This window comes from Choloepus didactylus, chromosome 5 (assembly GCF_015220235.1).
Source record: "Choloepus didactylus isolate mChoDid1 chromosome 5, mChoDid1.pri, whole genome shotgun sequence".
NCBI classification, from domain to species: Eukaryota; Metazoa; Chordata; class Mammalia; order Pilosa; family Megalonychidae; genus Choloepus; species Choloepus didactylus.
Genome location: NC_051311.1, coordinates 70,294,948 through 70,320,674, shown reverse-complemented (window position 1 = coordinate 70,320,674; position 25,727 = coordinate 70,294,948). Strand labels below are relative to the sequence as shown.

The window sequence follows — 25,727 nt, the reverse complement described above, 5'->3', positions numbered from 1 at the left end:
CTCTGCCACATATTGCTTGTTTAACTTTGGGCAAGTTATTTAGCTTCTCTGGGTCTGTTTCCTCATTTAATAATGTCTACCTCATGAAGTTACTGTCAGGATTGAGTTTATACCTGTTAAGTGTATATACCAGCACCTAGGCCTATTGTAACTATTATTATCACTACCACCTCCACAATTTCCATCACAATTCAAAGCTTTACTTGGGCAGCTAAGTACTGTTTAGAAAAGAAAAAAATCATACACCACCGTAAGTGGGCTTACTACAAATTCAGGGGCCTCCAAATAGCAATACTAAAATTTACATAATAGTAAATCACCACTCACTGAGTTATCTACTATGTATCAAGGCTTTTGCTAACAACTTTATATTTATCTCATTTAATCCATAAAAACCATAAACATAAAAAGTAAAGTTGAGACAATTTAGGTAATATGCCCTAATGCTCATTACCCAAATATACTAAGTACCTCACCTAAGTACCTAAGACCCTAAGTAAGGTCTTCTTGAGAAGTTATACCATTACATCCTCAAGAAATCAGGAAAAGGAGCATGCGAAATTAACTATATGACATTCAATTATATGTGAGTTTTCCTCTTCATGGAGCATCTCATGGCCCAGAAATGAAATTAGTCCACGCACCCTGAATTTCCTATTCTCAATCCCCAACAACGAAGAATTAATTCGCTATTTCTCCTCCAAACTAGACTGCAAACTCTGTCAGAAATCCCACATTTTTTAATGCCCAGCACTAGATCCCTAACTAATAGCTAACATAGTGAAGAATATATAGTAGGTGCCTAATACAGATTGAACCATTTCAACCTTGAGTCCCAAAGTCTATTTGCTTTTTTAAACTATTATAAGGATCTTCAGGAACCTAACCCTTGCAGGCAGAGAATGGTGTGCTCCGTAAAGGTAGAGGTTGAGACTAGAGGGATTCAGATACACTTGCGCTCATGGCTGCACTGTATCTGGCAGTCCATAAAGGGTTACGAATTAAGCGCTCTAGCATATTTCACATAGATCTCGGATAAATACAACTTGACTTTTCCTAACTTTTACTATTGGAATTTTTGCAACTTTTTCCTCCCTTGTCCTCTAATATTCTGTTCTCTTTTGGTTTTCCTCCACTGTCCTTCTTGGGTTCCATCTTATCTACATGATATCAGGCATTTAATGGTTGCTACCAGAGGTGTAGTTCAAACTTCTGCTCTTCTCACCTTATACAATTCTTCCCAAGAGGTATCATACATTCCCAAGGTATCATCTATAAGTTAAATTCAATATATTCAACAAATATTTATTGCACACTTACTAAGTGACAATCATCTGTTCATCCAATTAACCACTACTCTAGGCAAGCCAAGGCCCCTTCAGCATACAGGAAATGCTGACAATTGCTAAGGCACTATTTCCAGTTCTAGTGTCTCTCTAGTATAGACCTACATTATCAACCTAGAAGTTCTATGCATTCCTCAAATTCAGCATACTCAAAATTTTAATTCCTCTTTTACATTAAATTTGCTTCTCCTAATTGTATTTTCTATCTCACTGAAAGGCATCATCACCCAGGAAGCCCAAGTCAGAAAGCAGAGTCATCATTGGATCCAGCCTCTTCCTCAACTTCTCCTGATGTAAACTTACTTTTTCTATATTCACAATGTGTTGCCAAATTGAAGATGAACTGGAGACGAAGGTTATGGGTGCAGAGAAGTTTTGAAATCAGTGTTACCCTGGCCATCCAAAATAAGAAACTTTCTATCAGCACATGAAGTCATCAAAGAACATCATGGAAGTGGCCCAGCTTATATTCATCTCATTTGGCCTAGATTACTGCAACAGCCTACCAAGAACAGTTCTCTATCCAAAATTCTACATGATACTCAAAGTATCTTTTAAAACACCATTGTTCATTACTGTTCCCTCCACTGGAATGCCCTTCCCAAGGCCGTAGACCCATTTCGAATGCTATTTCTTTCGAAATCTGGTTCTCCCAGAAACCTATATCAATTTCTCTCCTTGAATTTCCACCTTGCATTGGAAGAATCTGTATCACCTCAACTCAGAAGAACATAAGCTGCTGTAGTTCAACTCTAATTCTCTATCAAATATTGTCTTATACACAAGTGAGCAATAAATATTTGCTACTGTCACCAATCCAGAAATGCATGCAAATGGGATATAAGAGAACAAGGTCTTAGAGGATACCAAGAATGATAAACAGGATGGAAAACCCTGAAAATAGAGGGTACTCTACTTCCTTAAATGCAGAAGAAGAATAAATGTTGGAAGATAAATTGAGGCAATGTGGTAAGATTTAACAGACATGAGAAGAAGAGAACAACTATGACCTAAATAATTCAGTAAAGTGAAAACTAAATTGAAGGAAGCAGAGGGTGAAACTTGGAACTCGATTAATGTAGATGATCTTTTGGAACAGTTCCACTACCTTTAATAGTGGTTCTTAATCCTGTCTGCACATTGGAATCACCTGGGCAACTTTAAAAAATACTTATGACTGGGTCCTACCCCCAGAGATCTTGGGTGCAGCCTGGGCATAGAGCTTTTAAAAAAGCATTTCAGTTGATTCTGGTGTGCAGCCAAGGTTGAAAACCATTGCTCTATGGGAAATATAAAAGGGAGTTCAGAGACCAATAAAGGACTTTTAAACAGAAATAAAGGTCTGGTTGAAATTGGATAATAAATGTTTTCAATTAACTCAGTCATCATGTTTTACAACTCTAGTGATAAGTGGCTTCTCTGGAAAGGAAGTATTGGAAGCAGATAGTGGGCATGACTCAGGTAGAAAAATGGTATTGTAGAAAGTCTGTGAAGTAGGGAATTCAGTGGCACTTGGTAGAGCGAAACTAAAATGGCTTAAACTGGTTCTAGGCTGAAGCTGTAAAAGAAGAAATGGCCTGTTAAGAGATGGGTAGTTAAGAGATACTCTGCTTGAAATAAGAACAAAAAGCAAGCCTGAAGAAGGAACGCAGCATCTTGGAGGTCTGGCAAAGATGACAACATAACTGTGGAGAGAGGTGCCATAAGCAGTGGTGTAGCTTTCAAAAGAGCAAGTTTTTGTGGAAGATTGCGTGAGAAAACGCTTTGAGTAGGGAGTTGCTTACTCTTCCCTCCAAGTTAAAAAGCATATTGAAAAAAAGTTCTTGCCTTTTAGAAAAGCAGGTATGTATCTTAAGATATTTTGCACTGGTAATCTTAATAAACCAGTAATCCTTATTTCTCATCACTAAGCACTAAAACTGAAGGGAAAATACAGTTAGTGCAAAATCAAACACACTTATTTTAAAATACAAAAACAGGTGCTCATAGTAAACAAAGGAGTGGGAGCATGAAGTCACAACTCTAAAGGACCCCTTCACAGTACTAACGTTAAGTCTGCCTCTTTGGGCCTCAATGCTTCCCAAACTCTGATCCTTTCCCCAACATCATTCCTGTGGGCAGCTTCAAAAACCAGTTAAGTGTGTAGAAAGAGAAAACCCACACAAAGTGCATATTAGGCTTAAATCCCATCAGAAAAAAACAGATCCCTGGGTCACTAAGTCTTGGAAGTGTTAGTGCTACTGCAAATAATGGCTGACCAATGCCTCTCTATAGGACAATTGCATTATAATAATTCTATGGCAAATAATAGCGACATTGCTGTCAGTGTTGGTTTCTTGTAATAAAAGTTACTTTATAAATAAGGTAGAAAATTTCACCTGTGCATCACTCAATCAGTGGTAAAGTCCTTTAGAATAGCTTTCACTCCAATAAATAGTAAACCTAATTTAGCCTAGTAATAACGAAAACAGAAGTAATTCTGATAAGAACATCAACCCCTACTGAGAAGACAGGTAGGCAAAATCAAATTTTCATTACCAGGGATTGCAAAAATACACACAACAAAGAAATACAAGGGAAAGCCATTAAAAAACTGGTATCAGCTGGCGGGGCAAGATGGCAGACTGGTGAGCTGTATGTTTTAGTTACTCCTCCAGGAAAGTAGGTAAAAAGCCAGGAACTGCGTGGACTGGACACCACAGAGCAATCTGTCTTTGGGCATACTTCATACAACACTCATGAAAACGTGGAACTGCTGAGATCACCGAAATCTGTAAGTTTTTGCGGCCAGGGGACCCGCGCCCCTCCCTGCCAGGCTCAGTCCCGGGGGAGGAGGGGCTGTCACCTCCAGGAAGGAGAAGGGAGAATTGCAGTGGCTGCTCTCATCGGAAACTCATTCTACTGATTCAAACTCCAACCATAGATAGACTGAGGCCAGACACCAGAGACTCTGAGAGCAGCCAGCCCAGCAGAGAGGAGACGGGCATAGAAGGAAAACAACACGAGAAGCTCCAAAGTAAAAGCAGAGGATTTTTGGACTTCTGGTGAACACAGAAAGGGGAAGGGCGGAGATCAGGCCTTGAGGCGCATATGCAAATCCCGAAGCAAGGCTGATCTCTCTGCCCAGGGCACCTTTCCTTAATGGCCCTGGTTGCTTTGTCTATTAGCATTTCAATAACCCATTAGATCTCTGAGGAGGGCCGTTTTTTTTTTTTTTTAAATCCTTTTTGCTTTTTCTAAAACAATTACTCTAAGAAGCTCAATACAGAAAGCTTCAAAGAATTGAAATTTGGGCACGTCAAGTCAAGAGCAGAAATAAGAGAGCTCTGAGACAAAAGGCAATAATCCAGTGGCTGAGAAAATTCACTAAACAACACAACTTCCCAAGAAAAGGGGGGTGTCCGCTCACAGCCACCATCCTGGTGGACAGGAAACACTCCTGCCCATCGCCAGCCCCATAGCCCAGAGCTGCCCCAGACAACCCAGTGTGACGGAAGTGCTTCAAATAACAGGCACACACCACAAAACTGGGCGTGGACATTAGCCTTCCCTGCAACCTCAGCTGAATGTCCCAGAGCTGGGAAGGGGGAGCAGTGTGAATTAACAGAGCCCCATTCAGCCATCATTTGAGCAGACTGGGAGCCTCCCAACACAGCCCAGCAGCCCAGAACTGCCCTGGGGGGACGGCACTCACCTGTGACATAGCACAGTCATCCCTCAACAGAGGACCCGGGGTGCACAGCCTGGAAGAGGGGCCCACTTGCAAGTCTCAGGAGCCATACGCCAATACCAAAGACTTGTGGGTCAGTGGCAGAGACAAACTGTGGCAGGACTGAACTGAAGGATTAGACTATTGCAGTAGCTTTAAAACTCTAGGATCATCAGGGAGATTTGATTGTTAGGGCCACCCCCCCTCCCCGACTGCCCAGAAACACGCCCCACATACAGGGCAGGCAACACCAACTACACACGCAAGCTTGGGACACCAATTGGGCCCCACAAGACTCACTCCCCCACTCACCAAAAAGGCTAAGCAGGGGAGATCTGGCTTGTGGAGAACAGGTGGCTCGTGGACGCCACCTGCTGGTTAGTTAGAGAAAGTGTACTCCACGAAGCTGTAGATCTGATAAATTAGAGATAAGGACTTCAACTGGTCTACAAACCCTAAAAGAACCCTATCAAGGACAGCAAATGCCACGAGGCCAAAAACAACAGAAAATTATAAAGCATATGAAAAAACCAGACGATATGGATAACCCAAGCCCAAGCACCCAAATCAAAAGACCAGAAGAGACACACCTAGAGCAGCTACTCAAAGAACTAAAGATGAACAATGAGACCCTAGTACGGGATATGAAGGAAATCAAGAAGACCCTAGAAGAGCATAAAGAAGACATTGCAAGACTAAATAAAAAAATGGATGATCTTATGGAAATTAAAGAAACTGTTGACCAAATTAAAAAGATTCTGGACACTCATAGTACAAGACTAGAGGAAGTTGAACAACGAATCAGTGACCTGGAAGATGACAGAATGGAAAATGAAAGCATAAAAGAAAGAATGGGGAAAAAAATTGAAAAACTCGAAATGGACCTCAGGGATATGATAGATAATATGAAGCGTCCGAATATAAGACTCATTGGTGTCCCAGAAGGGGAAGAAAAGGGTAAAGGTCTAGGAAGAGTATTCAAAGAAATTGTTGGGGAAAACTTCCCAAATCTTCTAAACAACATAAATACACAAATCATAAATGCTCAGCGAACTCCAAATAGAATAAATCCAAAAAAACCCACTCCGAGACATATACTGATCACACTGTCAAACATAGAAGAGAAGGAGCAAGTTCTGAAAGCAGCAAGAGAAAAGCAATTCACCACATACAAAGGAAACAGCATAAGACTAAGTAGTGACTACTCAGCAGCCACCATGGAGGCGAGAAGGCAATGGCACGATATATTTAAAATTCTGAGAGAGAGGAATTTCCAGCCAAGAATACTTTATCCAGCAAAGCTCTCCTTCAAATTTGAGGGAGAGCTTAAATTTTTCACAGACAAAGAAATGCTGAGAGAATTTGCTAACAAGAGACCTGCCCTACTGGAGATACTAAAGGGAGCCGTACAGACAGAGAAACAAAGACAGGACAGAGAGACTTGGAGAAAGGTTCAGTACTAAAGAGATTCGGTATGGGTACAATAAAGGATATTAATAGAGAGAGGGAAAAATATGGCAAACATAATCCAAAGGATAAGATGGCCGATTCAAGAAATGCCTTCACGGTTTTAACGTTGAATGTAAATGGATTAAACTCCCCAATTAAAAGATATAGATTCGCAGAATGGATCAAAAAAAATGAACCATCAATATGTTGCATACAAGAGACTCATCTTAGACACAGGGACACAAAGAAATTGAAAGTGAAAGGATGGAAAAAAATATTTCATGCAAGCTACAGCCAAAAGAAAGCAGGTGTAGCAATATTAATCTCAGATAAAATAGACTTCAAATGCAGGGATGTTTTGAGAGACAAAGAAGGCCACTACATACTAATAAAAGGGGCAATTCAGCAAGAAGAAATAACAATCGTAAATGTCTATGCACCCAATCAAGGTGCCACAAAATACATGAGAGAAACACTGGCAAAACTAAAGGAAGCAATTGATGTTTCCACAATAATTGTGGGAGACTTCAACACATCACTCTCTCCTATAGATAGATCAACCAGACAGAAGACCAATAAGGAAATTGAAAACCTAAACAATCTGATAAATGAATTAGATTTAACAGACATCTACAGGACATTACATCCCAAATCACCAGGATACACATACTTTTCTAGTGCTCACGGAACTTTCTCCAGAATAGATCATATGCTGGGACATAAAACAAGCCTCAATAAATTTAAAAAGATTGAAATCATTCAAAGCACATTCTCTGACCACAATGGAATAGAATTAGAAGTCAATAACCATCAGAGACTTAGAAAATTCACAAATACCTGGAGGTTAAACAACACACTCCTAAACAATCAGTGGGTTAAAGAAGAAATAGCAAGAGAAATTGCTAAATATATAGAGACGAATGAAAATGAGAACACAACATACCAAAACCTATGGGATGCAGCAAAAGCAGTGCTAAGGGGGAAATTTATAGCACTAAACGCATATATTAAAAAGGAAGAAAGAGCCAAAATCAAAGAACTAATGGATCAACTGAAGAAGCTAGAAAATGAACAGCAAACCAATCCTAAACCAAGTAGAAGAAAAGAAATAACAAGGATTAAAGCAGAAATAAATGACATAGAGAACAAAAAAACAATAGAAAGGATAAATATCACCAAAAGTTGGTTCTTTGAGAAGATCAACAAGATTGACAAGCCCCTAGCTAGACTGACAAAATCAAAAAGAGAGAAGACCCATATAAACAAAATAATGAATGAAAAAGGTGACATAACTGCAGATCCTGAAGAAATTAAAAAAATTATAAGAGGATATTATGAACAACTGTATGGCAACAAACTGGATAATGTAGAAGAAATGGACAATTTCCTGGAAACATATGAACAACCTAGACTGACCAGAGAAGAAATAGAAGACCTCAACCAACCCATCACAAGCAAAGAGATCCAATCAGTCATCAAAAATCTTCCCACAAATAAAGGCCCAGGGCCAGATGGCTTCACAGGGGAATTCTACCAAACTTTCCAGAAAGAACTGACACCAATCTTACTCAAACTCTTTCAAAACATTGAAAAAAATGGAACACTACCTAACTCATTTTATGAAGCTAACATCAATCTAATACCAAAACCAGGCAAAGATGCTACAAAAAAGGAAAACTACCGGTCAATCTCCCTAATGAATATAGATGCAAAAATCCTCAACAAAATACTTGCAAATCGAATCCAAAGACACATTAAAAAAATCATACACCATGACCAAGTGGGGTTCATTCCAGGCATGCAAGGATGGTTCAACATCAGAAAAACAATCAATGTATTACAACACATTAAAAACTCGAAAGGGAAAAATCAATTGATCATCTCAATAGATGCTGAAAAAGCATTTGACAAAATCCAACATCCCTTTTTGATAAAAACACTTCAAAAGGTAGGAATTGAAGGAAACTTCCTCAACATGATAAAGAGCATATATGAAAAACCCACAGCCAGCATAGTACTCAATGGTGAGAGACTGAAAGCCTTCCCTCTAAGATCAGGAACAAGACAAGGATGCCCGCTGTCACCACTGTTATTCAACATTGTGCTGGAAGTGCTAGCCAGGGCAATCCGGCAAGACAAAGAAATAAAAGGCATCCAAATTGGAAAAGAAGAAGTAAAACTGTCATTGTTTGCAGATGATATGATCTTATATCTAGAAAACCCTGAGAAATCAACGATACACCTACTAGAGCTAATAAACAAATTTAGCAAAGTAGCGGGATACAAGATTAATGCACATAAGTCAGTAATGTTTCTATATGCTAGAAATGAACAAACTGAAGAGACACTCAAGAAAAAGATACCATTTTCAATAGCAACTAAAAAAATCAAGTACCTAGGAATCAACTTAACCAAAGATGTAAAAGACCTATACAAAGAAAACTACATAACTCTACTAAAAGAAATAGAAGGGGACCTTAAAAGATGGAAAAATATTCCATGTTCATGGATAGGAAGGCTAAATGTCATTAAGATGTCAATTCTACCCAAACTCATCTACAGATTCAATGCAATCCCAATCAAAATTCCAACAACCTACTTTGCAGACTTGGAAAAGCTAGTTATCAAATTTATTTGGAAAGGGAAGATGCCCCGAATTGCTAAAGACACTCTAAAAAAGAAAAACGAAGTGGGAGGACTTACACTACCTGACTTTGAAGCTTATTATAAAGCCACAGTTGCCAAGACAGCATGGTACTGGCACAAAGATAGACATATAGATCAATGGAATCGAATTGAGAATTCAGAGATAGACCCTCAGATCTATGGCCGACTGATCTTTGATAAGGCCCCCAAAGTCACCGAACTGAGCCATAATGGTCTTTTCAACAAATGGGGCTGGGAGAGTTGGATATCCATATCCAAAAGAATGAAAGAGGACCCCTACCTCACCCCCTACACAAAAATTAACTCAAAATGGACCAAAGATCTCAATATAAAAGAAAGTACCATAAAACTCCTAGAAGATAATGTAGGAAAACATCTTCAAGACCTTGTATTAGGAGGCCACTTCCTAGACTTTACACCCAAAGCACAAGCAACAAAAGAGAAAATAGATAAATGGGAACTCCTCAAGCTTAGAAGTTTCTGCACCTCAAAGGAATTTCTCAAAAAGGTAAAGAGGCAGCCAACTCAATGGGAAAAAATTTTTGGAAACCATGTATCTGACAAAAGACTGATATCTTGCATATACAAAGAAATCCTACAACTCAATGACAATAGTACAGACAGCCCAATTATAAAATGGGCAAAAGATATGAAAAGACAGTTCTCTGAAGAGGAAATACAAATGACCAAGAAACACATGAAAAAATGTTCAGCTTCACTAGCTATTAGAGAGATGCAAATTAAGACCACAATGAGATACCATCTAACACCGGTTAGAATGGCTGCCATTAAACAAACAGGAAACTACAAATGCTGGAGGGGATGTGGAGAAATTGGAACTCTTATTCATTGTTGGTGGGACTGTATAATGGTTCAGCCACTCTGGAAGTCAGTCTGGCAGTTCCTTAGAAAACTAGATATAGAGCTACCATTCGATCCAGCGATTGCAGTCCTCGGTATATACCCGGAAGATCGGAAAGCAGTGACACGAACAGATATCTGCACGCCAATGTTCATAGCAGCATTATTCACAATTGCCAAGAGATGGAAACAACCCAAATGTCCTTCAACAGATGAGTGGATAAATAAAATGTGGTATATACACACGATGGAATACTACGCGGCAGTAAGAAGGAACGATCTGGTGAAACATATGACAACATGGATGAACCTTGAAGACATAATGCTGAGCGAAATAAGCCAGGCACAAAAAGATAAATATTATATGCTACCACTAATGTGAACTTTGAAAAATGTAAAACAAATGGTTTATAATGTAGAATGTAGGGGAACTAGCAGTAGAGAGCAATTAAGGAAGGGGGAACAATAATCCAGGAAGAACAGATAAGCTATTTAACGTTCTGGGGATGCCCAGAAATGACTATGGTCTGTTAATTTCTGATGGTTGTAGTAGGAACAAGTTCACTGAAATGTTGCTATATTATGTAACTTTCTTGGGGTAAAGTAGGAACATGTTGGAAGTTAAGCAGTTATCTTAGGTTAGTTGTCTTTTTCTTACTCCCTTGCTATGGTCTCTTTGAAATGCTCTTTTATTGTATCTTTGTTTTCTTTTTAACTTTTTTTTTCATACAGGTGATTTGAAAAAAGAAGGGAAAGTTAAAAAAAAAAAAAAAAAAAAAAAAAAAAAAAAGAAAAAAGAAAAAAAAGGGGAAAAAAAAAAAAAAAAAAAAGATGTAGTGCCCCCTTGAGGAGCCTGTGGAGAATGCAGGGGTATTCGCCTACCCCACCTCCATGGTTGCTAACATGACCACAGACATAGGGGACTGGTGGTTTGATGGGTTGAGCCCTCTACCATAAGTTTTACCCTTGGGAAGACGGTTGCTGCAAAGGAGAGGCTAGGCCTCCCTGTATTTGTGCCTAAGAGTGTCCTCCTGAATGCCTCTTTGTTGCTCAGATGTGGCCCTCTCTCTCTGGCTAAGCCAACTTGAAAGGTGAAATCACTGCCCTCCCCCCTACGTGGGATCAGACACCCAGGGAAGTGAATCTCCCTGGCAACGTGGAATATGACTCCCAGGGAGGAATGTAGACCTGGCACCGTGGGACGGAGAACATCTTCTTGACCAAAAGGGGGATGTGAAAGGAAATGAAATAAGCTTCAGTGGCAGAGAGATTCCAAAAGGAGCCGAGAGGTCACTCTGGTGGGCACTCTTATGCACACTTTAGACAACCCTTTTTAGGTTCTAAAGAATTGGGGTAGCTGGTGGTGGATACCTGAAACTATCAAACTACAACCCAGAACCCATGAATCTCAAAGACAGTTGTATAAAAATGTAGCTTATGAGGGGTGACAATGGGATTGGGAAAGCCATAAGGACCAAACACCACTTTGTCTAGTTTATGGATGGATGTGTAGAAAAGTAGGGGAGGGAAACAGACAGACAAAGGTACCCAGTGTTCTTTTTTACTTCAATTGCTCTTTTTCACTCTAATTATTATTCTTGTTATTTTTGTGTGTGTGCTAATGAAGGTGTCAGGGATTGATTTAGGTGATGAATGTACAACTATGTAATGGTACTGTAAACAATCGAAAGTACAATTTGTTTTGTATGACTGCGTGGTATGTGAATATATCTCAATAAAATGATGATTTAAAAAAAAAAAAAAAAAAACTGGTATCAGGGCAAAATAACGCACATTACAGTCCCATGTTATTGTGGCAAAATACATTTTCATCCTTAGGTACAAAGAGAAAATGATGTAGCCTACAGAATAGTTAACAATCCACTACAATGAATATTACTTAACATGGGACATAGCAGTGCTACTTCCAGATCCTGTTTATTAAAGTCAGAGTTTATTGATCTGTTTACAACACTCCGAAGACAAGGATTAAAACTGCTGTTTTGTTCTGACATATAAGAAACAGCTATGAAAAGCATTTAGTACATTGCCTGGCACATGGCAAGCACCCAACAGTGAAAGTTGCCAAATTCACTGACTCAAGCCTTCCTTCCTCACTTCAAACATATATTCTAACATCCCCTTAATGAATGCCCTTTGAAAATTCTCAAATCAAGACAAGTGCAGTGTGTTAAATATTAAATGTCCATATTAACAATAGGCATTTCATTATAAAAGTATGTCCATGCTGATTTATTACCCAGGACTGGTAAACTGGGCCTATAATTGACAACGATGAGTCAAAGAAAGGAAAAGGAGTGAAAGAAAGGAAAGAAGAAACCCAATGAGGGTGCAGAGGAAAGAGAATACAATGACTGAGTTTAAAGAGCAACCAACAGATGCCTCAAGTGCCAGTTCTACCATGGAATATTGATCATTCATGAACTTGAGGAATGCACAGAGCTGAAATGATCCTAGAACCCTGGGTTTAGGACTGCCAACACTACCAGGTGAATCTGTTTCCATGGCTCCAGTGATTCCCTTGGACAACCAGGGGAAACCACTCTAGCCACCCCTGTCAGCTAACTCTTCGTGGCAGAGATGCCGATAGTTGCCAGTCTAAGATAGGCATCTTATTCTGGCTTAGGAGGTGACCCTCCCATGGTCCTCAGTGTCCTGCCTCTTTATTGTGGTCCTTCATCTCTCAGGGAAGTTACTTTCCCCAGGAAAATTCAAAATAGTAGCTAAATCTTCCATCTTCCAGTAGGCTTGATGCTATGCAATTCTTTCAAGAACACCTCTTGTGATTAACATAGTCAAAACCTCTCCTGTGTGTACCAAGCACAGCATCTCTCCCACCTGGTCATCTGCCTATTTTCTGCTGTGCCCTGACTCTCCCTGGCCTCAGGTGAGGGTTCATCTTCCTCTAAATAGTCTTCCTTGGGGTTGCAGTTAGCCAAGCACTGCCTTTACCTGTCTCCAAATTCCCGTCTTTTCCCCTGAGCAACTCACAAAATTTCTCTTCACTAGGGTCTCTCTCCAGGGTTGACCAAAAATCCAAATGCCGGTGTCAGCCCTGAAGAGTTCAATGCTCCTCATTAAAATTACGCATGCTAAGCTGTATTAACTAATTCTGGGCTAAAATCATAATTTCATATTTTATCAATTATTTTAGGGTGATATTTTTCAGCACTTATTTTCCATTATTTTTTATGACTGGGATAAACTGCCTAGTCTTTCAGATCAACACATGACACATTATGTAAAAGGTATCACTATCCACTCATCAGTTCATTCATTCACTCTTTCATTCAGCAAATATTTGAGTGCTGGTTGCTGTGCTAGGCCCTGGGAATACAGGGAATATATCAAATATAATCCCAAACTGTTGTAATAGTAATTTCTACATTTTGTTACTTATTTCTAAAATAATCTGACATATTTTAAATATTTTTTTAATGGCAAAAAATAAATTTGGGAGGGACACAGATACATGGGAAGTAAATATACCAGTGCTAAATATCATAGGAATCCTTAATCATTTAAATCTTTCTATGTATAAACATTTAACAATTATGATAAACAGTACTGAGAATTGAAATATTTGCTGTTCTCTTAAAGAATGCTAGTATTTTACTTTTAAAATTGCTATCATTATGCAGATGCAGATCACATCAAATGTACTAATGGCTTAGAACTGTTTATCAGGAATAAGAGCAATGCAATTCTTTACAGCAAAATTTTTATGCTGTGATGAAAACAATGGACAATGACTTCACAATTAATATATTGTACTATAAATATAATATCAAAGCATAAAGTTTACTCTTCAGCTCACATAAAGGATAATTTATGTTTTTCAAACATAATTCATGATTAGATATATCATAGCCAACCTGCAACTATATTAATTCTTACCAAAATAGAGCCCAATGTATGTACAAAAAACATTTAGGGAAAAAAGTTTGTCCTTGATTTTTACATACATGTAAAAATAAAAATAAAATACATAAAAATACATAAAATACATAAAATACATAAAAATAAACATATATACACTCAAGTGTAATATACATTGTCAAAAATTAATTTAGCAAAAGTCAAAAATTAAATTCCTGCTAGGCCTTTTTTTTTTTCTGTCTCTAAGACTTGATAATGAATCTAGAAAATTACCAAAGTAGCTAAAACAGACACAAAAAACACATTTCAAACAGACAAACTGCTTGTCAGTATTAGGGCTTGATTTGACAAACAGGTTTAATCCACTTCTTCAAAGATCATGCTGTCAAGGTGAAGGATGAAATTCTGCTACTGAATTAGGCTGGCTGTCATTCTGAGAAGATGGGTGCTCCTCTACGAGGGTCACTTTATCCGACCTGCTTGCAGAAGGAAGTTCATTATTGGTCCCCTCTTCATTAGGTGATAGGGTTCCAGACAATTCACTGGACATGAGAACTTGCAAAGATTCTGCTCCGTTTTCAACATCCACTTGAATCCCCAAAGCTTTAAGAATGTCACATTTGCACATGGGGCATGTCCCATGGGCTAGAATCCAGGGGTCAATGCAGTTCTTGTGGAAAAAATGTTTACAAGTCAGAACACGAACTGTATCATTAGGTTTATAGGGCTCAAAACACACTACGCAGCTATCACCATTTGGAGATATTTCCTCATCTCCTTCTTTTAACACCCGAAGTTGGAGCTGGCCAAATGCTTTCTTGAGATCTGTTGTTAATTGCTGCCATCTCCTGTCCTGAATCCTTGCTACCCAAAGTCTTCGAATATGATAAAAGATGAAATAGGCTAAAGTAACAGTGGTGACAATAACAAGAGAGACAAAATAGTGATTCATCCAGATGATACGTTTTCTTCCCACATCAACCACAACAGTAATGTGAACTCCTTTCTGAATTAAATGCAAGATTTCTGTGCCTTTTAGGTTGCCAATCATCACTACAACGATGTCTTCAAATGCCTGGTGAGACATGGGAAAAACCTGATTCCCAGTTCCTGGAAAGTTATAGATGATCACTCCACTGGCTCCTTTCTGGGCCGCCACCTTAATTTTCTGTGTGAAGGTACAACCTCCCCGTTCAATAAGTGCAAGCCACGTCTCTGAGTCCTTTAGTTGGCTGAAACTTGTGCTGGGATTACATGCATTTTGTGTTTTTCCCTCTGGTGGCACTAAAACTCCTGCCACCCTCTTCAAAGTGGAGCTTCTTCCAAATACTCCAGTCTCTCCCAATTCTGACAACATGCGATTCCCAACATGAAATGATATATTCATGTAAGCAGTCCAAACAGCACTGGCTTTGCAACAGTTCTGAGTAAGAAGCCAAAGAAAACTGAATATCATAAGCCAGAAAGACGAAGCATTATTTCTTGAAGTGCCCATCTTGAGTAGATTCATCTCTCTCTTCGCTTAGTGACTTAAGAACCAACCCAACAAAAAGATGTGGCTTCCACATCTGTTGACAATCAATTTAAAATAATATAGAGAAAAAAATCGAGGTGAAAACAATTTCCATTGTCCTCCAACATGTTTTGGTAAGAAATTCTTAAATACAGCTTAGCAGTTTCAGATGTTTTATCAGAGAGAGAAAGAGAAAAACTTTAGGTTGAAAAAAAGTCCCTGTCTCACTACTGTATCTCTAGATACAGCTGAGTGTTGGGTGATAGGATTATGACATAAAAGACAAGATAGCCAATTAGATAAGAGCTCAGAGCATGCTGTAAGTTTACCGGCTTGAATGTTTCAAATGTTGTTATGGCAGATTTCTATGGTGTTTTAATATGGATTCAATCACTAGGCTACGTATCATGTTAGCAGATATCACACTAAACTAAAAGTTAAATAGACAATCAAAAAATGTATGCTTTTTAAAACCTGAAAACAGGCAAGGAAGCCAAACAATTGTTTTTTGTTTTTTTTTCCGTCCTATGAGTGAAAGAAATGTTTTCAACAAAATGGCAAGGTTTTTAAAGCAAATGATAATTAAAATTAATACTATGACTAAATGTGTGGTTAAAAATGGTGAACTTGGTAACACCATTTTTACCTCACATTTGGTCATACTGCTAGTTTTTAATTTATCATTTAATCCATCATAATAAGTTATTTAATACAAATGTGCTGAGAAGTTTGTTTGTTTTGCTTTGTTTTTATTTTTAAAAGTATGGTATCCTATTCATTTACTGCAGCCTCATTTTCTCATTCTTAAATTGACTATATACAAGTAACAAAAGTAAAGGAAAAAAAAAACTATTATCCAGAGAAGCTCATTTCTCTGGAGACCCTGACATCTGTTACTAATCAAACAATATTTTGAGGGAAGTGGAAGAAGGGTAGAGGGGAAAATATTAAATATTGCAATATTAGTTTAGCACAATTCTAAACAAAAATGCAGTTACTGATTTTTGAAAAGGAAAACTGTAAGGGCCAACTTAAAGTTAACTATTAACAGCACCAACTGTTAAAGGTCACAAATTGATGCTTTTAACAAAATTTTTACCAAACTCAAAAACCCCGGGGGGAAAACCCCTACATACACTGTTGACTCTGCATACATCTTCACTATGCTGATGTCAATAGCACAATGTGACTTCAAAGCCAAAGAATGACCTGTAAATTCCTAACAAATGTGATTAACTAGTTGCTGCTACCATATGCTTTCCTGGTAGCATAGCTTGGTGTTTTTTGTTTCACCAGCAGTTTGACTTTGAACATAAATGTCTCTGGCATCTTATGTATAGGGTGCTAAGAGGGCTGGTACTACTTATGAAATGTGAGTCAACAATTTTAGGGCTAGAGCATGATAACTGAGGGAGGGAAAGAAGAAAATGACCTTATGGATCCAACACAAAGTGGCATAAAAAGAAAAGACAATTATGTGAAACCTTCAGCTCACAAAGAGAGCTTCCAAAGGCCTTTAATCTGATTTCTTTCCCATACATTCCCCTTTTATTTTTTTCTTTAAAGTATAATAAATAAGTGTGTAGACTCACTAAGTGCTATCCAAGTTGGAATTCAACATTTAGCACATTATCCATAAAAAGATTTTCCACAAAACAACAAAGCCCAGTTCTTTCATCTTCTCATTGGTACACATTTGTTCCTCTACTAGAAAAGAGAATGTGACAAAATAAGGCAAAAGATAAAATTTGAGGTGACCCAGGAAGTAGAGCACACTAAGAGGGGTGACATGTTTTCGGGAAAGTTTAAATTAAGTCAAGGGTAAAGCTTCAGGAGCAAACTCCTCTGTAAAAAGCAGGTGAGAAGGGGAAAAACCACTTTAGGGGTACCAGATCTGGTGCTTTAGGGTGCAAAGAGAGGGAGTGAATTGCAACTCTGAGAGAAAAGACATCCGCGAACAGACCACATTACAAGTCAGAGAGCAGTCTCAAACCTGGGCTGGCACTGCAAGCCAGATCACTAGACAGCATGGTTTTGAATCCAAAGCACATTTCAAAATAAAAGATAAAAATGCCAGTTTCAGACTTCCAGGAAGATGGCGGAATAGGAGAGGCAGAGCAAACTTCTCCCCTGTGGAATAACTAGAGAAAAGGCAGAAAATGACTGGGACAGCAGTTCCAGAGTATGAGCAGCCAGAGAAGGATCTCTACAATATATAGGGGGGACTTGGCTGAAAGAGTGGAGAAATTACGTCTGAAAGTACTGGGTGAGTTTATTCAACTGGGAACCAGCAAGCCAGCTGGCCAACAAGGGGAAGGAGCAACTCTCCACCCCTGCACCCATCTCAGCAATTAGCTGGGAAGATAACCCTTCTCAGTCTCCTGGCTGTGAGGTCCCATGAGGGAAATCAGGAACTAGCAGAGCTGTGTTGAATGCACAAAGAAAACTTGGTGTATTTACTCTTCCTCCACAGAGACGCATGGGCAAGAGGCGGGGATAAGTGAGAGTGCCATACAGAAGCACTGGTAGCTCCACCCCCACCCCAGGGGCTCATGGGTGCAAAGTAGGCAGGGACCCTGGGGGCCAACTAAGAGGTGGGGCACTTTTGAGCAGGGTGAGGGCTGCAAAGGGTGAAACTCACAACCCCTGAGAGTGGTCCACTCAGAGGCCTGGGAATCACCAGACCCACTGTGCCCTTAAGCAGACTCTCTGCTGAACGGCACAGGGCCCACCACCACCCCCAGAGCTGGCAGTCCAAGTTACACATGGAGAACTGCTGCCTTGATTGGATTTCCACCTGGTTTGGACCCCACCCAGTGATATGCAGTCAGGGAAAAGCAGGTTTGACAGAAAGAGGTGGTACAAGAGCACCATCTGCTGGGAAGACAGGGAAAGTGCACTCTAGAAAGCTGTGGTTCTGCTAAATTTTATATAAATATCCAAATAATACTGCATTTCCCAAAATAACCTTATCAAGATAAGCAAATGCCCTGAAGTCAACAAAAAATCTCAAAGCATATGAAGATCCAAGAAAATATGGACAAATGAAATGACCGAATTAAAAAAGCCGGAAGAGACACAGAACTTGGAGCATTTAATCAAAAAATGATATACACAACTCCTAAACAACTTCAATGGGTTGGCTAAAGACATAAAGGACATCAAGAAGACTGTAGAAGAGCATAAAGAAGAATCTGAAAGAGTAAATAGAAAAATAGTAGCTCTTATGGAAATAAAAGAGACTGTAGATCAAATTAAAAATATACTAGAGACAGACAACAGGAAATTCAAAGAGGAAGAAGAAAGAATACATGAACTAGAGGAAAAGGCAATTGAATGCAAATGAAAAAAAGAACAAATGGAAAAAAAAAATTTGAAGTGGAGCTCAGGGAAATGGTGGGTGACATGAAACACGCAAATATAAGAATCACTGGTGTCCTGGAGGCAGAAAAGGGCTAAGAAGAGTATTTGAAGAAATAGTTGGGGAAAACTTCCCAACCCTTATAAAAAACACAAATATGCAAATCAGAGAAGCCCAACAAACATCAGATAGAATAAACCCAAATAGACCCATTCTTAGACATATATTAATTATATTGTCAAATGCCAAAGAGGAGAAAGTCCTGAGAGCAGCAAGAAAAAAGCAATTCACCACATATAAGGGAAACCACATAACACTAATTACTGACTGCTCAATGGATACCACAGATGTGAGAAGGCAGTGGTATAACATATTTAAGATCCTGAAAGAAAAAAATTACCAGTCAAGAGTTCTTTATCCAGCAAAGTTCTCCTTCAAAAGTGAGGGAGAGTTTAAAATTTTCTGAGACAAACAAATGCTGAGAGAATTTGTTAACAAGAGACTTGTCCTGCAAGAAATACTAAAGGAGTTCTACCAGCTTAAAAAAAAAAAAGGAGAGAGAGGTCTGGAGAAGGGCACAGAACTGAAGATATTAGTAAGGATAATTTAAAGGTAAAGACAGAGAGCAAGGGAAAAAAATAGATCTGACAACTAAAAACCAAAGGCTGATTCAAGAACTGCCTACACAGTAACAACTTTGAATGTCAATGGATTAAACTCCCCAATTAAAAGATACAGACTGGACAATTGGATTAAAAAGTATGATCCACTGATACGTTCTTTACAAGAGACTCATCTTAGATCCAGCAACACAAAGAGATTGAAAGTGAAAAGATGGAAAAAACTATTCCAAGCAAGCTGTAACCAAAAGAAAGAAGGGTACCTATACTAATACCAGACAAAATAGACTTTAAATGCAAAGATATAATAAGAGACAAAGAAAGACACTATATATTAATTAAAGGGACAATTCACCAAGAAGAAATAACAACGATAAATGTTTATGCACCCAATCAAGGATCTCCAAAGTACATTAGACAAACACTGGCAAAACTGAAGGGAGCAATAGATGTTTCTACAATAACAGCAGGAGAATGCAATACATCATTCTGTTCTATAGAAACAAGAAGACAGAGGACCAATAAGGAAACTGAGAACCTAAACAATATGATAAATGAATTAGACTTAACAGAAATATATAGAATATTGCATCCCAAATTACCAGGATACATAAGCTTCTCTAGTGCTCATGGAACAGTCTCCAGGATAGATCATATGCTGGGGCACAAAACAAGCCTCAACAAATTTAAAAAGACTGAAAGCACATTCTTTGGCCAAAATGGAATGCAGCTGGAAATCAATAACCACCAAAGAACTAGAACTTTCACAAATATATGGAAATTAAGACATTTCTAAACAATCAGTGGGTCAAAGGAGAAACTGCAAAAAAAATTGGAAAGTATCTAGAGACGAGAGAAAATGAGAACACAACCTATCAAAACCTATGGGATTGTGGCTCACACTCCCTTTGCGAGTACGTGGACAGATGAGCCAAAAAATGGGAACAAAAATTAAATGAATAATAGTGGGGATGAGGGGGAGAGGAGGTTTTGGCTGTTTTTCTTTACCTGTATTTTTACTCTTATTTTTACTTATTTATTTTTTTAGTAATGAAAATGTTCAAAAATTGATTTTGGTGATAAATGCACAATTATATAATGGTACTGTGAACAACTGACTGTACACTGTGGATGAGCAGGGTATGTGAATATATCTCAATAAAATTGAATTAAAAAAAACCTATGGGATGCAGCAAAGGTGGTGCTAAGAAGGAAATGTATAGCTCTAAATGCATACATCAAAAAGGAAGAAAGATCAAAAATCAAAGCTCTAACTGAACAACTGAAGAAGCTGAAGAATGAACAGCAAACTAACCCTAAAGCAAATAGAATAAAAAGAAATAACAAAGATTAAAGCAGAAATAAATGATCTGGAGAACAAAAAAAATAGAATAAATAAAACCAAAAGTTGGTTCTTTGAGAAGATCAACAAGATGGACAAACCCTTAGCAAGACAGACAAAATGAAAAAGAAAGAAGACGCAAATAAGCAGAAATGAGAGGGGGGTCACTACTATGGATCCCAAAGAAATTAAAAAAAATCATGAGAATGCTACGAACAAATGTATACCAACTAACTAGACAACTTAGAGGAAATGAACAATTTCCTGGAAACACATGAACAACCTACGCTGAGTGGAGAGAAAACTTGAAGACCCCAACAAACAAATCACAAGTAAAGAGATCCACTCGGTCTTCAAAAATCTTCCTAAAAAGAAAACCCCATGGCCAGATGGCTTAACAGGGGAATTTTACCAAACTTTCACACCATTCCTGCTCAGTTTCAAAAAAATGAAGAAAAAGAAACACTACTTAATTCATTTTATGATGCTAACATCACTCTAATACTAAAACCAGATAAAAGATACTATAAGAAAACTACAGACCAATCTCTCTAATGAATACAGATGCAAAAATTCTCAACAAAATACCTGCAAATAAAATCCAAAGGCACATTGAAAGAATCATACACCATGACCAAGTGAGGTTCATTCCAGAGGTTCAACATAAGAAAATCAACCAATATAAAACAACACGTTAACAAATAAAAAGGGAAAAATCAAACGATCATCTCAATAGACACTGAAAAAGCACTGTACAAAATTTAGCATCCTTTTTTGATAAAAACACTTCAAAAAGTAGAATTTGAAGGAAACTCCCTCAACATGATAAAGAGCATATATGAAAAACCCACAGCCACCACAGTACTTAAGATCGGGAACAAGACAAAGATGCCCACTGTCACCACTATTAGTCAACATTGTGCTAAAAGTTTTAGCCAGAGCAATTAGGCAAGAAAAAGGAATAAAACGCATCCAAACAGGAAAGGAAGAAGTAAAACTGTCATTATCTGCACATGGTATGATCCTGTATTTGGAAAATCCTGACAAATCTATGACAAAGCTACTACAGCAAATAAACAAATTCAGTAAAGTGGTGGGATACAAGATTAATGCACAACAGTAATGGTCCCATACACTATAATGACCTAACTGAAGAGGAAATAAAGAAAAATATTCCATTTACAATAGCAACTAAAAGAATCAAGTATCCAGGAATAAACTTAACCAAGGATGGAAAAGACCTCCACACAGAAAATTACAAAACTTTAGTAAAAGAAATCAAAGAAGATTTAAATAGGTGAAAAGATACTCTGTGTTCATGGATAGGAAGGCTAAATCTCATTAAGATGTCAATTCTACCCAAACTGATCTACAGATTCAATGCAATTCCAATCAAAATTCCAACAGCCTACTTTGTAGACTTGAAAAAGCTACTTATCAAGTTTATTTGGGAGAAAACAGGCCTCGAATTCCCAAAAACATTCTAAAAAAAACAAAGTGGGAGGATTTACACTTCCAGACTTTAAAGCCACAGTAGTCAAAACAACATGGTACTCGCACAAAGATAGACATATTGATCAATGGAATCAAATCAACAGTTTGGAAAAAGACCCCAGGATCTATGGTCAACTGATTTTTGACAAGGCTCCCAAATATGCTGAACTGGAACAGAATAGTCTCTTCAACAAATGGGGCTGGGAGAACTGGATATCCATATCCAAAAGAATGAAAGAGGACCCCTACCTAACACCTTATACTGTATAAAAATTAACCAAAATGGATCAAAGACCTAAACATAACAGCCAGTACCATAAAACTACTAGAAGACAATATACGGAAACATCTCCACGACTTAGGAATAGAAGGTAACTTCTTAGACCTTACACCCAAAGCACAAACAATGAAAGAAAAAACAGATAAATGGGAACTCCTCAAAAATCAAAAGCTTCTGTGAAAAAGGTGAAGAGGCAGCCAACTCAATGGGAGAAAATATTTGGAAAACATGTATCTGCTAAGAGACTGATATCCAGCATATATAAAGAAATCCTACAACTCAATGACAATAGTACAAACAGCCCAATTATAAAATGGACAAAAGATATGAAAGACATTTTTCTGAAGAGGAAATACAAATGGCTAAAAAACATATGAAAAAATGTTCGTCTTCACTAGCTATTAGGGAAATGCAAATCAAAACCTCAATGAGATATCATCTCACGCCAATAAAAATGGCTGCCATTAAACAAATAGGAACTGCAAATGCCGGAGAGGATGTAGAGAAATTCGAACTCTTATTCATTGCTGGTGGGAATGTATAATAGTACAGCCATTGTGGAAGACATTTTGGTGGTTCCTCAGATAACTAAATATCGAATTACCCTACAATCCAGCAATTCCATTACTTGGTATACACCCAGAAGATCTGAAGGCAGTGACACAAACAGACATTTGCACACTGAAGTTCATAGCGGCATTGTTCACAATTGCCAAGAAGTGGAAACAATCCAAGTGTCTTTCAACAGACGAGTGGACAAACAAAATGTAGTATATACATATGACGGAATACTATGCAGCAATAAGAATGAATGAGGTCTTGAAACACATGACAAAATGGATGAACCTTGAGGACATAATGCTGAGTAAAATAAGTCAAACACAAAAGGAGAGATATTGTATATTATCACTAATATGAACTCTGTGAATAATGTAAAATCAGTATCTTAAAACATAGAATGTAGGGGGACCTAGAGATAGACAGAAAGTAGAGAATGGGGAATGATTACCTAATTTGTACAGACCTGTTAACAAGATTGAACTTTAGGGTATGGGAATGGACATGGGTGATGATGGTTCATTAATGGTATTATAAATATCAGTACCGTATTAAAGGCAAACATGATTGAAAGGGGTTGTTTAAAGGCATGTATCCCCCAGATTTGCACTACAAATATAAACAAGTGCTTGTATGATCTACTTCTAAGGTATAAAACTGGTACAAAGAATTAACAACAGAGTGGTATATGGGAAAACTACCTATTGCATACTATGGACTATATTTAAGAGGAATACCTTACTAGTACCACACTAATATTAGGGATAAATAATTAGGGGGTGATAAATTTGGGGTGTTTTGGGTTATGAAAATTGTTTAAAATTGAGAGTGATGGTAATTGTCCAATTAAGTGGAGATGGTGTGAGACATTCATTGTTTACCTTGAACAGAATATATACTATGTGAAAATAGGAAACCCCAATTTAGTAAGTCAGGTCCTCAATTTCAGGGCTTGCTCTTGTGAAAACTTATGGTTGTAAAGGGAAGGCTAAGCCTACCTATAATTATGACTAAGAGAGAATTTCTTTTGCTGCTCAGATGTGGCCTCTCTCTCTCTAACCCAACTCCACAAATAAATTCATTACCCTCCCCCCTACATGGGACATGATCCCTAGGGGAGTGAGTCTCCCCAGCGACATGGGACACGACTCCCAGGAATGAGCCTGGCATGGGCATTGAGGGATTGAGAATGCCTTCTTGTCCCAAAGGGGGAAAAGAAAGGTAACAAAAAAGGGTTTCAGTGGCTATGAGATTTAAAATAGAGTTGAGAGGCTATCCTGGAGGTGACTCTTGTGCAAGCTTCAGCTAGATATTTCAATTGGCCATAGTATGCTAAGCACAAATCAACAGTAGTCCTGAAAATCCTAAAGAATACCCAGGTCCCTATCTGAAATTCTATAAAAGTTTTACACACTAAGTTTATTTCTCAGAAACTTAAATCCTCCAGAGTATTCCTATGCCAGATAAATCCCAAAATCCAGAGGCAACAGCCTCTTCAAGAACATCAAACAAATGTATCCCCCTTTCCCATAATGTCAACACCCCTTTTAATATGAACAAATTAAGGTGGTCACTGCCTAGATACCCCTGAAGATTGAGACAGTAATCACATGAGAGGGATGAGTAGCAACAGACAAAATAGGTTATTTAACAAAGGATTACAAATACTGAATCTTAATATATATATATATATATAGTCTCTAGTGTATTAGAACAGCTAGAAGGAAATAACTGAAATGGTAGAACTGTAACCCATAACATTCTTTGAAATTTGGTCTATAACTACTTGTTTAATCGTACTTTGAAACTTATCACTTTTCTGTATATTTCACAATAAAGAAATAATGGAAAATGTGAAACAATAACCCATAACATTCTTTGAAATTTGTTCGATAACTACTTAAATCATACTTTGAAAGTTATCACTTTTTGTACATATATTTCACAATGAAAAAGTTTTAAAAAAAGTCAGTTTCACATAAGAATGTCCTTGACAAAGCAGTAAAAATTGTTAATTAAAAAAAAAGACAAAATTTGGAAGGGTGATTGAACAAAATTTCAGCTCTGCTCTTTCACTGTTATAACAATGACACAGAAAAACATTCACCACCACTTTGAGAAGATTTTACAATAGACATTTCCAGAAAAAAATCTGCCACCGTAGCTGATTCACCATACTAGGATTTAAAGGGCCCCAGCAAACAAAGGTGAATTTTTGCAATGTTAACCTAAATGAGGTTCATAATACTTTAAAATATTTTCAATAAAGTACCCAAACTGCTACTATCTAAAATAATTATTTAGGACACATTATCCCCACCTAGTCACTAGTTCTGGAAATTATATTTCCTGGAAATTATGGGCATTAATAAAACTAATTAACCACAGAGAACCAAATCAATATCTAATCCTAGAATAAAGTTTATTGATCAAGCACATAAATTATTAGATATCAAAAACTTAAACAATATGGAAGCAAAGTAGAAAAATTAGTATTTTTATAAAGGAAAATAAAATATGACTAATTCTTTGTAGCAACAATGGCATACCATTGTAATTTGAAGATAAAGACTTACTTTTTAGCATACACTAATGTTCTTATTTGAATAAGGGCAAAAAATGTATAA

General features: G+C 37.7%; 2 protein-coding genes across 9 annotated transcripts in view; both read right to left on the bottom strand.

Annotated features, from left to right (window-relative positions):
* Positions 1–25,727, bottom strand: part of CADPS2 (calcium dependent secretion activator 2) — a 647,872-nt gene that overhangs the window by 419,979 nt on the left and 202,166 nt on the right. The gene's annotated exons all lie outside the window — the stretch shown is intronic.
* Positions 14,216–15,442, bottom strand: RNF133 (ring finger protein 133). Its single transcript, XM_037836278.1, has one exon. It carries the CDS (start codon positions 15,440–15,442, stop codon positions 14,318–14,320), a length of 1,125 nt encoding a protein of 374 aa, XP_037692206.1. The 3' UTR covers positions 14,216–14,317.

Coding starts and splice junctions, on each gene's coding strand:
- RNF133 (XM_037836278.1), bottom strand. CDS start 15,442: ATGAATCTACTCAAGATGGGCACTTCAAGAAATAATGCTTCGTCTTTC.